General features: G+C 37.7%; 1 protein-coding gene across 44 annotated transcripts in view; it reads left to right on the top strand.

The window, feature by feature from the left end:
• Positions 1-16,753, top strand: part of GPC5 (glypican 5) — a 765,123-nt gene that overhangs the window by 163,135 nt on the left and 585,235 nt on the right. For all 44 annotated transcript variants that reach the window (XR_013945420.1, XR_013945421.1, XR_013945422.1 and 41 more), the window contains 2 exons: positions 9,442-9,575; positions 13,615-13,740. Coding sequence is in view for 38 of the 44 variants with exons in the window: in XM_080577273.1 (XP_080433399.1) it covers positions 9,442-9,575; positions 13,615-13,740 (260 nt within the window). In the remaining 6 variants the exon portion in view is untranslated. The remainder of the gene's footprint in view (positions 1-9,441; positions 9,576-13,614; positions 13,741-16,753) is intronic.

The raw sequence follows: 16,753 nt of genomic DNA, 5'->3' as shown, positions 1-16,753 counted from the left end.
CAGCCAATTTTCCTTTCATTTATGGAAATGCGAGAGAACATATTTCTCACCCTTGGTGAGAAGAGGTTCAAATCCAGTGTCAAGTTCACGTCTCACGCCTTTCTGAAAAGCCTTGTGCTTCTTTCAATCCATTTGCCAAATTGCCTGGGTTCCTCTTCTGCAACGCTTCGCTGGAGATACTCGTTTTATTGGGTGTCCATGGCACGGTGCTGGCAGGGGGCTGCGGGGCTCCTCTGAGGGGCTGCCCCACGCCAGACACAGCCACTTCCAGCCGGCTCCAACAGCCCCACCACAGGACACAGCTGGGTCCAGCAGCCATGGGTGGGCACCTCTGGGAAAACATATATGAGAAAGGTTAAAAAATGTTACACAGCAGTTGTGAGAGAGGGCAACGAGAAAGAAAGTGAGAGAACCAGCCCTGCAGCCCCCCAGGTCAGTGCAGCAGGAGGGCAGGAGGTGCTCCAGGCAAGGAGCAGCAGTTCCCCTGAGGCCTGTGGAGAGGCCCCTGGTGGAGCAGGCTGTCCTCCACCCCCCCACGATCAACACAGACATGGCTTTGGCAAGCAACAGCAAGCAGTGCAGTTTTGCGTAAGGTAAGTTCAATACAGACTGCCAAATAATGTAGAAACATATCATGGCATGCTTTATGCATTCCTGTTTAATGTGCTTGAATCAAATGTGCATCACAATTTGAAACATTTTTTGTTATATCTTCAAGTTTGCTGCACTTCCTTTTTAAAATTGAGATCTGCTTTGTCAGGAAATAATAGAGTCCTTAATATACCTTCTTTTGGGGGGGGGGGGGAACACACGACACATTTAACAGAAGGTTGGGCAAAATTTAGACAAAATGCACAGATCCAAAATGATCCTCCTCTTTCCATTGACTGCATTCCATTGACCTTTTCAGACTCAGAGGTCTGAAAAATAGTGTGGAATAAGCATTCTGGACTGCGGTCAAATTCTGGGTTTAGATGGCATACTGGATGTCTAATTCTGCTTTGGCACCATGGCAAGCTGTCTGAATGTGTTCACTGGGAAACTAACTGAAGGTGAGGAAGATGGTCCAAGAGGCTGAAAATGCAACAGTGTGGTTCTTTGTATTTGCAGAAAGAGAAGAAAGGAGGCTTTGCACTCCTTTCCATAAGCCAAATAAGAAGCTTGAACAAGTGTAAAGGAAGAAGTGAACCACGAATCCTTTCTGTAGTCTGTATTTTCTTTTTTTCTTTGCTCTTCCTTTTTTATTCTGAAACAGATTAACAGTGAGCTACTCAGCTGAGCAGTCTTCTGGTTCTCAGCTGGCCCTTAAATCAGCTCTTTGTACTGCAAGAGAAAAACTATATGATGGCAAATCCAGAGATTGTGAAGCAGATTAATTTTTTGGACTAATTTGGTCCCTTACATGACATATACATGTATGAATAAGTGACTGCTTTGTACATAATAAAGATCTTCACAGAAAAATGTTTTTTGAGGTTCAAATGAGAGAGACTTTTTTTTTTTTCAAATGAGAGAGACTTTTTTCTAACAGTGTTTTTTTGATTCTTTATTATCATGAAAAGGTAGACCTCCAGTTATCTAAGGAATGGATGGCAGCGGCTTACACTGAATGAAATAATGTATTATGACTGTTACTGTAAATGTGCATGATTTTATTGACATACATACTTCTGTTGCAGACCTTGTTTTCAAAACTACTGTTGCCTTCACAATTTTGAAACTTAAATTGGAGCCTGCCACAAAGTGTAAGCACAAAGAGCAAATATGCAAACACGGTGAACTTGTTTTGCTTCCACAAACTCTTTTATGTGTTGTAAATTATAATGTGTTTCTTCTTTTAAGTGAGCAGCATGTCTGATAAAGGCTATAGAGCCCCATTCCTGCTTTTCATTGACGGTTGCATTCCTACTGAGTTTCTGTTGGTGACTCTGGATAGACTTATATTTAGATTTAATGAACAATTCTGTGGGTATCAGACGAGAAGGCAGAATAACGTCAGCCCTCTACGTCAGAGCTATACTTGCAGGGCACACAGAAATAAGGAGCAATAAAGTATATTTTAACCACTAGAGAGCACAGATATGTCAGTCTCAGTACACACAGGGAGCTGTTCTTTGGAAAGGACTACTGCCGGTTTTATATAATTGCTTTTCAGAGGAGAACCACAGAGTGTTTTCACTGAACATAAATGAAACACCTTGGCATCCACTGAAGCAGACTTGGATTGGGAGAGCTGGCAGCCTCTCACAAGAAGCAGTTTTGTTGAACTGCCTTTGAGGAGTTTGAACTGGCAGTGCTGTATTCTGGCTGTAGGATAACTTGGCCAAGAACATTAGGATTTCCCCTAACGTTAAGCCATTAAAAAAAAAATCACTTCCTTCCCTCTCACCCTCATTCAGAAGAGGAAACTCTTTTTTACTGCCAGACTTACTGTTAGTCCCTCATGAAAGGAGCAGCAGAATTGAAACAATTTAAGATTTGATAATTAAAAAGTGGAAGATATAAATTAAAATTATATTAAGTAACTCATACTTAATGAACTAGCAGATTTTATTTTATAATCACAATGTACAGAACGAGGAAGGAAATCAGAGATAATTAAAGACTGATAAGACATGAGACCAGCCTGAAGAACCCAGGCTGAAGCACTGGTTTTGGTAGAGGAGGAGGATACAGGTCTCAGTCACATGCAAGCCATGAACTGTGGGTCCCAATCCAACAGCTTGGACAGCAGTGTTTTGCAAACCCCTATTTAAAAAAAAAAAAAAAAAAAGATTAAAAAAATACATATATATTGTGTATACACCTAGTATTATTGTCTCTTCTTTGGTCCTCCATCTTGAGTATAGATTTAATTTCCCAGAAAGGTGCATGGCAATGACACTGATGCCCCACTACTACCAAACACAGTGGAATAATCAGTTCTCCAGTGGTACATTTATTTATATATCTCAGAAAAGATTTTCCTTTTTTTTTTTTTTTTTTCCAACATATAATCCTCTTTTCTTTTTATTTTATTTTTTTTTTCCTGATGAGGCTACTACTGCTTTGCACTGGACACAACCCCCATTTTGAGGCTGACCACATCTCCCATTCCCTGTTCCCCTGTGCTGCTTGGGGGGAGGAGGTAGAAGAGGGAGGATGGGGGAAGGTGTTAGTAGTTTGCTTTTAGTTTCTCACTGCTCTAGTCTGCTAGTGACAGGCAATTTATTATATTAATCTCTTTATGCTCTCTGTTTTACTGTGACAATAATTGGTGAGTGACCTCGCTGTCCTTATCTCAACCCTTGAGCTCTTTCCATTGTATTTTCTCCCCCTTTTCCTTTGAGGAGGGAGAGTGAGAGAGTGGTTGTGGTGGAGTTCAGCTGCCCAGCTGGGTAAAACCACCGCAACTCCATCTTACTTGAAAAATTTGTAAATACGCTTTCTCATGTATCAGCTGAGTTTTTAATTATAGTTTTGAATAACATTAATTCGGAATTATTTAACAAGTCCATTTAAGTCTTGCAGGTGATTATAAATTGAACGTTTAATAATTTGTGCAAGCATCATTCAATTATCAGCTTTAGTCTGTAATGCTCTAGGCTGTTGTTCACGTTTTCCACTTCTAGGTTATGTTGGACTTCTCTCATAAATTCTGTGAAATGATGAAACCTGTTAGTGAAAGTTATAAAACTTTAGGTTGCCGCAGTAACTCTGGAGTTTAAAGCTTTGGATGATTAGGATGTATTACCAAGAATCCTGGGACTACAGTAGAGAAAGAGACTAGTTGCAGAAAAAGAATTAACAAAGAAAACAATACAGTATTTCCCCATGTTCTTCCTGTGTTGCTAGTACTGGTGACACCCCACTGCTCTTTCCTCATACAATCTCATTAACATCTTTTTCCCATTCTGAAGAAAAAACACAGTTTTAACAAATGCTTGTTCTCACGGTATCTAAGAACTTGAACGTTGTCTCATTAGAGAGTCCTTTACTCTTTCATGCACCTCTGCACGCTCTGACATCTCAAAATACATTTTTCTTTGCAAAAGAAGTTTAATATTAAATAAGCAACTGTTACAAACAATAAACGATAAAAGCCTGCTCAAGTCCTTGGAAATACTGAAATGTTGGTGCTCCCTCTTGTGGTTTAACTGAAAGAAGAAAAAGCAAGTTAAACGAGCGCCAAGTGCGTTGTTATACCGGCTCCTGCTGCAGGAGCTCGGCTGGGGATTATTACAAGTTAAGAGGAGAAGCTAATCTTGCTTTGAGAAATCGTCATTGTCACCTGCTTACATGATCAAAAAGTGCCAAACGCCAAGAAGCCGTCCTTTCCTCTGCAGCTGGCAATGGCCGCCTAGCAGAAGGAGGTGCAGGACAGAGCGCGCTGCTGTATTGCGCTTCTTTTTCTCCTCCGTATGGTGCACAGCCATCTACCTGCAAGGATTGCACATCCGCTTGCAGGGTTTGAATCTGAATCAGGAAATGTTGTAAACTTGAACTGCCTTGTGTTTCTGGATAAACATTTTGGGCAGTTTGGTTAGTAATTAGTTGCTGGAAACCCTTGTGACATCAAGAATCTCTTTCTTGAAGAAAGTGTTCAACTTGTGCATTCCTAGAAAACCTAAAAACATTCACTTAAGCCCAATTTTTATTGTTGTTGGTAATATAGTTTCAACAAATTGTTCTGCTTCCCCTCCCCCCACACACAAGTGTTTGAGGGGATTTAACTGTAAGGGGTGATGGCAAATTTGTGATCTGATAGCTAGACCGAAAGCTGTCAGTTACTGAAAGCACACCAAGCAGGCTGTGTCCTAGTCTAGTGAATGGGAGTGACACTTTTATTTTCAGTCTTTAAATTAAACGTAGGAATGATCATTGCATTTCAGAATTAAAAAAAAAAAAAAAGCGAAATAATTTCAGTAGAAATGCTGAGGTCAGGAAGAACCATTTTTGCAGTGCAAAAAGGTCCCGAAGGATGTGACCAATTGGCCCTATTGAACCTGTGAACTGATATGGCAGTGTCCTGCTGTTACCAACATAATGCTCACATCGTTGTCCAGCTCTCTTTAAATGTAAAGGTTTATGACACTGAAGTTTTCCAAACTGTGTGTAACCAGAGATGTTCAACTAAATTGCACCAAGCAAAATCAAACTGTCATAAAGTTCGTGTGTGGCACTAATTGCAATTTAACTGCATGGTTATTACAAGAGCTTTTAATTAACCCAGTCATCATTCTGTGGCATACAAATTGTGCATAATAACAGCATGCTGAGTATAATGACAATAGGTTTGTCTGAACTGTGAAAATCAGGAGTTTTATAATTTTCTGAGGTTTCCTTTTATGCCATTAAATATTGTGCAGTATCTGTTTAAGAAAATTGGACCAAAGTGGGGAGATGGGGAGAAAAGAAAAAATCCTAGGAAGTTGCTTAGGCTTGTCTGTTTTAAAATTTTACAGTGGTCTTTAATTCTTTCTGAAATTTGGTGAGATTTGTAATTCTCTTTAGAATAATATTTTTGGTGATTGTTTCAGTGTCATTTTCCTCAGGGCGTTTTCAGTCCCCTTTGAGAATCATTTCATATACTTTTCAAGGATCTTGTGTTTGTGGCCAAGAAAAATGCTCAGATGTTTGTGGGAGTGTTCAGTGTGAATACCCTTTCAGCGCAACTGGAGGGCAGGATGATAAGAATACATTCTGATCAGATATGGCTGCAAAATGATCATTTGTTAGCTCATTAGTGTAGTGAGAGCAACCCCCTTCTCCCAAAGTGAAGATTCAAGTCTTTGCCTCCAAGGACTGACAGTAATAGCACTGGATGATTTTTTTACAGCCCAAAGGCTAAGAATACTGAGGCAATGTGGCTAAAGGCTGTTAAAATCCTTCTGGAAATGGTGGAAATACAACTAACTGGCATTACACTTGTACCATGTACACTTTCCAGATACTTAAAGAATACATACGAAAACCAGTAGACGTTATTATGGAAAAGTGTGCCTGCTTTTTTTTTTTTTTTTTTTTTTTTTTTTAAGTGTATCATCAGCTCTACAGTGGAAAATGAAATTCTGACATTTTAGTTTTAAAGTATTTGTCTCACAGACATAACAGGCATCTGAAGGCAAGATAGTACTACAGGACCTTTTAATGTGCACAACAGCTTACTGAAGAAACTGTGTGACAGTGAAGACTGGGCCAGTGAGGGAGGCAAAGGTACATCTGGCATCCATGTACAGTTAATGGTTTGAATATGACATAAAGATGACAGCCACCAGTGAACAGCTGAAAAAAAAAACCAAACACAAAAACAAAACAAACAAACAAAAAAGCAACAGATCAGGTTCAGGTGGGTGAGTGATGCAAGTGTAGCGTGTCAAATAAAATGAAGAAACCAACACCACACAAAGCTAGCCAGGCAGACAGTGTTCCCAGGGTTTTAAATAAAAATAAAAAAAAAGAGAAAGGTAACAGACAAAGACATTATCAGAGTACCTGCTTGTACATGCTGAAGTAGCTCACTCTGCAGAAACTCTGTCTGAAGAAGGAAGTGACTTTGCTAAAAGTTAGTGAGGTAACTTTCAGCTGCAAGAGATGTTGCTATCATTAATATAACAGCTCTCAGCAGTATGACTACTGGCATGTACTTCTTTGTGGGAATGGCAAAGGTGTGTGTGGTGCTGCACAGGCACTTCTTACAATTTAACTAATGGTATTTTCAGAATATTCCATAGATATGTATGCAAAGCTTATATAAGACTATTTTTTAAAAAAGATTTTATATTTGAAACAAAGGTTTATTTGTAAATGTATCAGTGAATGCAAAATTCCCCAAATCATGCTATGCATTTCTTGAGACATTCACTCAAAGTGAGTAAACAGAGAGAAAGGTCATGAGATAGTATTTTGAAGCAGCCATATAATGTATAAAATGAACATTGTCCGTACTGCAAGCCACTATGACTGTAAAAACTACTCATTTTCTTTATTTGTTCATTTTAGTTGGAGTAAAACATAAAGACATTTTATTTTAATTTCAAGGAATATAGATATCTGTGGATTCTCCTGCCTTCCTAGAGGAGCAATAGGAATACATATGGAGCAACAAATACATATGTTTTTTCAGTTTCTTATAGCTGGAGCTAAATATCCCTTCCCCTTTTCCCCTTTTCCTTTTCCTCTTTCCCAAAGGACCATCACTCACCTCCTCAGAGCCTGTATTAGCTGGTAAATCGCTGACACCATGTTCCTCTGTCCCTCACAGGCTCACACCCTGCAGTTCTCTGAGAGTGCCAGGACAGCTGTGGAATCTCTTTCAGACATCCAAGGGCCAAAGTTGGCACAACGTACACACCTAACCTGTGCCTGTCATGAGACAGATGCTCCTTCCCAAACATCTGGATCTGACGCTCACTATTTGTTAAACCCTTATTTTTATTCTTGATGAGGCAAAACTTGTTAAAGAGCGTATGGCAAGCTAGGACGGAGGCAACCCAAAACATCAGTTGCTTTGTCATAAAAACTGATCATGCCTATAACACTCCCACGCCAGTGTCACTTCAGTAGACAGTATGAGCAAAGTGAGTCAAGTAAAATGACAAAAGTGTGTTTTTAGATTGCTGCAGAGTGGCTGAGGGGATAGACTGCTGCAGTGGCTGGAAAAATGTTGCACTTACGGGGCAAGCTTGCACAAGAATAGGTGAAGCCTAGAAAGAGCATGCAGGGGGAAGGAGGGAATGGGAGCCCATTAAAAATCAGGAAGAGCGTAGGGTAATCTGCTCTGAAGAAGAACTAACAGGGGAAGCTGTAGAAGAAGTGTGAGGGAGATCTGAAACTGAATTTGAGGGCAGGCACAAATGCAAGATGCTCTCCAGCAAGACACTGATTCTGATAGGAAATGGTGAGGTGAATATTTAACATGATGTGTAAGGTGTATCCTGTTAACCATATGTCGAGAGGCAACTGTAAATTCATGCACCTCATTTGAAGGGAATTAAAGCTACATATTGACCACCTAAATTAAGACACATGATTCACAGCCAGAAAGGACTTTTCACCTTCAACTTTACTCTCACTTTCTATTCATAAGGCTTATTGATATGTAGTAGTAATTCTGATTCCTTCAGAATTTTTTCTAAGCTAGTAACATTCAACAAGTCTTCCATTTTTACACCAGTTACACCACCATGCGTAACAGCAAAGAAAAACACCAAAACTGGATATGTTCACTTAATTTTAAATTTCAAATATGTATCTTAACCAACACCATATCAGTTTTTAGGCATAAAATTGTGTGATAGTCATTAACATGTGTAATTGTAACTTGAAACATAAGATTAATTTTCTTTCTCTGTTCTTGTATTTGGAGATAAAAAATGCAGCAGGGAACGATAATCCCTGTTTTGTAATATATATATACTTTCCTCTTTCTTGTGAAAGCAGTTTGCCTGTGTTTGTCTTTCAAAAACTGGATACCTACTGTAGAGCCCAAAGTGATCTCCTCTGTCCCTTTTAAGAAGGTTGACTCCTTATCAAAACCGAGTTTTAATAAATCACATGCAGTATTAGTTTTTCAGTACTGCATACATGCTAGGTTAAAGAAGATATGTGCTCTTCAGTCTGTTTAACATACTGTCTGATGTGATCCTCACCATGAAGAATCTCATACTTAATAAATATGTATGGCACTAATTATTTTTCTTCAGTGACTAGGAAGAATAATGAGCTATGAACATGAACTGGTATCGTCTATAGCACAAAATGCTCACTATCACATTTTACAAAGAAGAAAATGGGCATTCATGTGAATTTGTATCTATTGACATCTGGATCAGAAAACCAGGCATATAAAATCCCTTGGTATTTTCAACATCTGTGGTCTGAATCATTAAACATGCATCTTGGATCATTAAATTTACATCTTGCAAAGTTGTAATGCAGGTTTCCACCATGCTAAGTGTTCACTATATGCTCTGAGTAACTGTGCTGAACGTGCCATAATAATTCATCAACCCTGAAAGAAATCACAGAGTTCAATACATATTAAAAAATGTGATTGGGGTGTAATACAGAAAAATGGAAATATGCTGCTGTTCACAACACATTGTGATCTCTGAAGTTACTGTCACTGTCTGCATAAAAATACAGTTTCTTGATAAAAAGCAAAAAAGCCACATTCAATAAAATACACATGGTGACTTGCTTATACCCCTTATATTCCTTCAAAAGGAGTGATTTTGTTTGTTCTTTTCTTTTATAAAATGAAATAGAATTGTATTTACTGCATTCATTATAGACATACTGTTGACAAGTATGATAACTAATGATATTTTTTGTAGCTAATCTTTAGCATATGCCCACAGACTTTCTTTCTTATTAAAATGGACTTAAACTGAATTGAGGGATATGTAATATTTTTTGCTTACATATGTTCTTTCCTTCTTATGAATATTTTTCCTTTAGGTGAACAAGGTATGTGGCCCTCCTGTAAGGAAGCCTGCACAGTCTCCAAGTTGCTCTTTTGATCAGAACAAAGATAATGAAGGGCTGAAGATGTTCTCAAGAGACGGTGAAGAAACCCTTGCCAACAGAAGAAAGTAAGACATTAGTTTTACAGCCAGAAAGAAAGAATAAAGTAAGCCATTAATTTTACAACAGAATAGCTTATATTCAGTGCAGTGGCATGCAATAACAACTGCAAAGAATGAAGCATTTCAGCAACACAGTCTGCTTGGTTACATTTTGGAAAGAGTCATTTTATGACTTTATGACTTTATGTTTTCCAGTATAATGGATGTATGAGTGGGGTCATTTGGTGTGTTTTGAAATATTTAAAAGAGTGGATAACTAAAATATGAATATGAATAAGAATATCAGCTCTATGTGTAAATTTTCAAATTACATTTAAATGGCACATCATTGGGTATTACTGCATCTGTCAAGACCTGATTGTCCCTTTTACCAAAAGACTGTACAAATTGATCAGACAAAAATTATAATGACTTCATTCTTACATACCTTCCTATTGTGAAAAATGAGATAAATAAGTATTTAGGGTTAAGTCCTGGCGTTCTTGTTGAAGCAAATCCTGTGGATTTTTTTCTTTGGTTCTTTAGCCAGTACACAGTGAATTCAGGTGACTGCAAAGACAGCTCCTACACAGTTAGGGAAAGTTTACGCTGTAATGCTGAACCAGATAAAAATCAAATACCTAAGTGTTTAAGCTGCCATTATATTCAGTGGGGAGGAGGACTCAGTTCAGCTGCCCACACAACAGCATGAGTTCAGTGTCATTTGAGGATGCCCTAAGGTATCCCAACTGATCTTCTGCTGCCCAGAAGGATATAGATGTCCTGTAAGTTTTGCCATATGTTGCAGCCTTGTGCAGGGATCCTGGATAGCTGAGGGCACCTTAAAGGCCACCAGATATTCTACCTTTAGACAAATGAATCAAGTCTTTAATGCCTGTAAGGAGTAATTGCACTGTAAGGAGTAAGGATAGTATTACTGGTGAGATTAAAGGCTCTATTAATGCAAATCATATGCAAAGGAAAAATCAGAAATTTCATTCCCATCACAGCGTCCACTAAAATACAGAGATGGTTTCTTTGGCCTCTTTTTTTTTTTTTCATTTCAGTTTGCAGTGCAAAAGGAGACTGAAATGAGAGAATTCCAAGGAATAATTACTAATTTCTGATGTCTGGAGAAGCAAATGTGCCCCTGAGCTTCAAAGGCAGACCATTCTAGCTAGTGCAATGTTCTTCATGTTCCTAAGCAAGTTCCTGATGTTTACTCATTGCTAGCACTCTGCAAACATAAAACTGTATTCTAGTATCTCTATTCATCAAGGACTGATCCATGATTCAAAAAAAGTGTCTAGGCTGACCTCAGTGAGATCTTATGGGATACCAGAGGCAGTGGGCAGCACAAAACAATGTTGTTTTCCAATGGTTTACCCCTGTCTGAGGAGCTGGAACCACTTTATGGCTTGCAACAGGAACTACACCAAAAAGATGGCAGATGTAGAATGAGGGGAAAAAAAGTTTTTGAGATCCACCAGCAGAGATTTCAGTTTATCAACTTCATAGTTCGTATCATCTTCCCTTGCTACCTCCTGGATCACCTTCTTCCTTATTAGTCACAATCACTTTATATTTGTCTTTATATTCTCATGGGAACTGTAACAATTCCTCATACAGAAGAGCAACTTCAGCAAACCTTACAGCCTGCTTTTAAGGAAGCACGATTCTCCCAGTCAAACTCTACTTTTTTTTTACCTTCCGACCTGCTTACCTCTGGCAGCAGGGTTGCTCTCTGCAACTTTCACAAGCTTTAGCAGAAGAGAATAGGCTTCTCCTAAATGGTGGAGGCTTGATCAATGACAATTATCTTAGAAAAAAACAAGAGAACAAAAGGACTCCATTAAATGTGTGACTCCCGAGAGATCCCGTTTCCAAATTTTTCTCAAATCCACCTGCAGATGAAAGTTTACATGTACATGTACATTAAAGAACAATGCACATGTTGGACTACCTCTGCCTGAACTTTTCCTAAATTGTTTTCACCATCAGAAACACCATCAGTTTAAACATCACCATCTTAGGCAGGTATTTTCTAGCAGTATGTGAGATAAGAAGAAAAGGAAATTCCACTTTGCTTTTGACACTTAAAAATGTCAGATGAATTTTAAAAATTGCTAAGCAGAATATTACATAAAAGCATACAATCTTAAAACATATAAAATGCTTTTTGCTCCAAAATTTAGCTTTGCAGATAGGTTATAACAAGGAGAATAAAATTGTAAGAACAAAAACAAACAAAAACATTGCCAAATAAACAGATAAGAAATATTTGTAGCTTGCACTGTCTGGAATTGCACATTTGTGCTCAGCTGCCTATAATTACATGCTATCTGGTCTAAAAGATGTTGATATGAAAATTGACATTCAAACCATCTGCCCTTCTAACTACTTTGGTCAGACATCTACATGGGCTGAAATCAGTTATTACTTCTGTATTAACTTCAGCTTTGCCTCAGGATGTATCTGCTAATAAACTAAATAACTGACCTTTCTGTTACAACGCAATATGGGATAATATATCGTAGCAGCTGTATTTATTTCCATTTCTGTATTATACACGGATTGATTGTACAGAAGAAGAAATTCCAACTATTTATTATCAGAAGACTTTAATCAGTAGTCTTCATCCAGAACATAAACACAATGCATAGTCAAAATCAAAATCAGTCCCCCTCCATGGGAAATGGAAGAAATTTGCAAACATATTATGCATACTGTATGCAGTTTGGGGGTTGGAACAATACAGGATACAACTATCCATGGTTGGGAAAGTGCAGGTGAATCATATTTATATACTTAAAATAAACTGTGCATATACAATTACAGGATGAATAGTCAAAAATGACCCTACCTGAGATTTTCAGAGCAGCAGTTTTAGACAGTGATGCACTTAGTTCACTTTAAATAATCACCATAAATCTGAATCACGGTGCTTTGTGTAGAATATTTGCCCTACACTTACAATTAAAAAGTGGCTTTTTAAATGATAGACTATGTGTAATTACTCACGTTTTATCTGTGCTAATTTTGAGTAAGCAAAAATTAAAAATTTAATTCCATTTTAGATCTATGTTAATTAAATGTAATGAAATGTCTAGAACTTCTGGAGCTTTTTTTTTTTTTTTTACAGCTCCAGACAGCATTCAAGAAGTTAACATAAAGACAAGCTTGCTGGCTTACAGAGCAATGAGTACAGCATTTGTTGGTCCCTTTCTTCTTCATGCCTGCGGGTCACAGATAACTCAGTATACTGTGATATTCTAAACCAGAATAAATAAGTATTTTAATTTTTCACAGCAGGAATGGGTCTCCCAGGAAGAGATTTTTCAATACATAAGCAAACAATTTATAAACAGAAATATCTCAATCCAGTTACAAACATACTAACTAAAAAGTCATTCATTTGTTTTAAGTGCAAAACCTTATCATTAGCTCTGGGCAACTTGGCAATTCTTTAAAATAGCAATACATAATTTATAACTTAGCAGCATAACATGGTGAAATTGATGTCTTTTGGCAGACAGTAATTTAAATATCCACTAAATATTTAACATCTACATCTTAAACCCATCCTACCTAAATCTTGAATTACTCCATAACTCTCACCAATACTCTTTCTAGTATTTGTAAGACTGTGTAGGGGACCAGTTGGTAGCGCTGAAAAATGGATGACATTAATATACACCTGTTTTTTTATTTGCTATGCTTTCCTTTGGCTCATTTTTTATTACATTTGTGCAAGTGTAGCATTGCAAGCTGTATCAAAATTATGCAAGAAAATTTCAGGACGGAGGAAAATAACCCCTGTTCCAGAGCATGAATAAATTGTTTAATTTTGACAATAAGAATATCAACTCTGTAAACTACTGAAATGTGTCAGAGAGAATCTAACTTTGATAATAAGCAATTGACAAATTGATTTAAAACATCATTGGAACCAAGAGAGACATTAGAAAAAGCATATTCTGTATCTTCTTGTAGACATGCACAACAGCATAACTGCTTAATGTTATTGATTGACACTGTCTATTGTTTCCTGTGTTCATCTGTGCAGAGAATTTATCAGCCACCTCCGGCTCTACAGAGCCTTTTATGGCGGGCTGGCTGATCAGCTGTGCGGTAATGAGTTGGCAGCTGCTGATGGACTCCCGTGTTGGAATGGAGAAGATATTGTAAGAAGGTACCTTTTTCACTCACTTTTGTCTTTTCTTCTGTATTTTTCATTGCTCTAAATTAGCCAAGTGGAGTCAAGTGCGTTGTTTCTCTGGATATATGTCAAAGCCCATTTGAAAAACAAGTCAGCATGGGTACCCTTCTCTCAGGCCTCATCTATAAACAGAATAAAAAAAAATCTCCCTGTATTTATGTGTTAAAGAAAAAAGAATCTTACTGGTCCTCAGACATTTCTGCTTCAAAATTATGGAGCTTAACTTTACACTGGTTAGGAAAAGATGGACTGGCAATTACAAAATATAGTTGGAAAAAATGAATATGGATTTTTCTTTTAAAGGATGATTTTTATAAAGTGCTCCTTGTAATACAGAGTTTGCGATATCAGATAAGCTGTTTGCTTAAAACTTTCTCTGGCTCTGAAGAATGAACTAATCTCTTAATATATGTGGTGTCTCAGGAGAGCACTATAAGTTAAGACACCGAGATAAAATGTTTTAAAGGTGAAACACATGTATTGTTTTATGTATGCACTAGCTTGGGAGACATCACTCAGTAGCAATGGCAAAGAAAAGATAAAAATAAACTGCTAGGCTCCTGGATGCATATCTCTGGAATCGATATGTTTCACAACTTACAAGACACTGTCATTTGTGAATGTCAGATGGATTTTCAGAGAAATGATATCTGTGTTTTTGCTTTATTGCTCTCATCAAGAAAACAAGCATTACTCTGAACTTTGTGTGGTGACATGAAAATATTAAGAGGTTCATTGCAATTATGTTTTGTAAAGATCATGCTCTTATTACCAAGATAAAGTAGTATCAAAGAAGGTGGGTAAAGGCTGTAAAGGTGTGTTAGTAAAATGGGAGATAGCTGGTACTAATCAGATCAGGCAGTGACAGTCTGCATCTTCAGCATGGGTTTATGAAAAGCGGGTCCTGCCTGCCTAACCTTATCTCCTTATATGAGAAGAAGATTATAGGCTTAGTAGATGAGGCTGTTGATGTTGTCTACCTGGATTTTAGTAACGTGTTGGACACTGGTTGCCACAATATTCTCTTGGAGAAACTGGCTGTGCCTGGCATGGACAGGTGTACAGTTTGTTGGGTGAAGAACTGGCTGGATGGCTGGGAGTCATAGCGGAGTCCAATCCTCTTGGCAGCCAGTCACCAAGGCTCAGCACTGGGTCCAGTTTTGCTTAACATTTTTATCAGTGATCTGGATGAGGGAATCAAATGTACCTTCAGTAAGTTTGCAGACAATACGGAGTTAGGCAGGACCACTGAAGGTATGAAAGCTCTGCAGAGGGATCTGGATAGGCTGTGTCAACGGGCTGAGTCCAATCGAAAGTCACTCAGCAAGGCTAAATGCTGGGTGCTGCACTTGGTTCACAACAACCTGATATAGCAGTATGGGCTTGGGGAAGAATGACTGTAAAACTGCCCAGCAGAAAAGGAGAGGGTGGTCAAGCACTGGAACAGGCTGCGCAGGGAAGTGGTGGAGTCCCCGTCCCCTGGTGCTTAGGGACATGGTTTAGTGGGTGACATTGGTAGTAGGGCGATGGTTGGACCACATGATCTTGCAGGTCTTTTCCAACCTTAGTGATTCAATGATTCTATTTAAGAACGTGGATGTGGTACTGAGACATGGTTTAGTGATGGTACTCAGTAAGTCAGCTTGATGGTTGGACTCAGTGATGTTGAAGGTCTTTTCCAACCTAAATAATTCTATGATTTTATGATTCAGGCATCTCTAAATAGGTTATGTAGGAGCTGTAAAGTATTGATTAGTGATGTCTAAGAAAACCGTAGATATCCTTTCAGCAAACAGCTACAGATCTGCTTTTGTTTATCATCTTGGGTAGTCCAATGCTTTGCAAGCACTAAGGCCCAATAAGGGGTGGACCCTTAATACTCTCATTGTCCTAATTTGTCAATAATCTTCTAAGGATGAATTATCCTTTCATAGATATCTGTATTTCAGATTTAATTTCAACTTTACATCCTGGCTTTTATTTTCATGCTTTTCCCCAAATGAGTTATAGTATTCTTACCAAATGTTTCAGTAAGAATTTGAAGTATCTTGTAATTACAGATTTCCTAAGAGCAAGTTTCTTGTATTCTTATCTTTATACACATATGGTCTTACTATTAATATGTTATATATTTTCAAAACTATATTACTATACAGTACTATTATATTTTAGTCATTATATTATTACATTGTTACTATTATTACACTGTTATATTTTAAGAAGTATGATCAGAAGCTTCAGTCCTTGTACATCAATGAAACATCTCATTAAATTCTAGACTACAGTGTTTTTTTAAAGTAATTTTATTTGATTAAAATATTTAATTAGCACAATTTATTTGTGGCTCAACCTAAAGATATAGGTGGTGACAAGAATTCCATATGTTAAATGAAAGACCTCCTTGATCTTAATTTAACTTATACATTTCCTTACTAAGGTATTTTATTTTTATATAAAAATATATATTATTTTTATATTGACTTTGTCTCTAAATTTTAATGTTAACTTACTGAAAGAGCTAACAGTACTATGTAGATAATATTTAGAAGTAGAGAGAGCTGATTAAAACCAGAAGAGCGGAACGCTCTGGGTTACTCTAGGTTATCAGCTGGAGCTGAGACCTGTAGATTAGTTTTCACAACTCAGCACCTCTACTTGTACACTATATTATGATGCATATTCTTCTGCTTCAGTAGCTGTATGACTGTTTTCTCACCTGTCCCATTCCTCCCATTCGTTTTGCCTTGTTACTCAATCAAAATGTCCTATTGTCATTTTTTTTTTTTTTTATTTGTTCTTTTGTAACTGAAGGGGAAAAAAGTCCATCCTGCACATCCTGAAATCGTTTATTTTTTTCTTATTATTACTACTGAACTGCTAAGCTATGGAAAAAAGGGCACTCTTATTTTTACACTTAGGCAGTTTCGTGTGCTTGCTATGAAAACAAGGCACATGTAACACGAGTTCAGGACAGGAGCACAGATCA

Source organism: Anser brachyrhynchus (assembly GCF_964034855.1).
Source record: "Anser brachyrhynchus genome assembly, chromosome: 1".
NCBI lineage: Eukaryota > Metazoa > Chordata > Aves > Anseriformes > Anatidae > Anser > Anser brachyrhynchus.
This window is presented reverse-complemented; position numbering and strand designations above follow the sequence as displayed.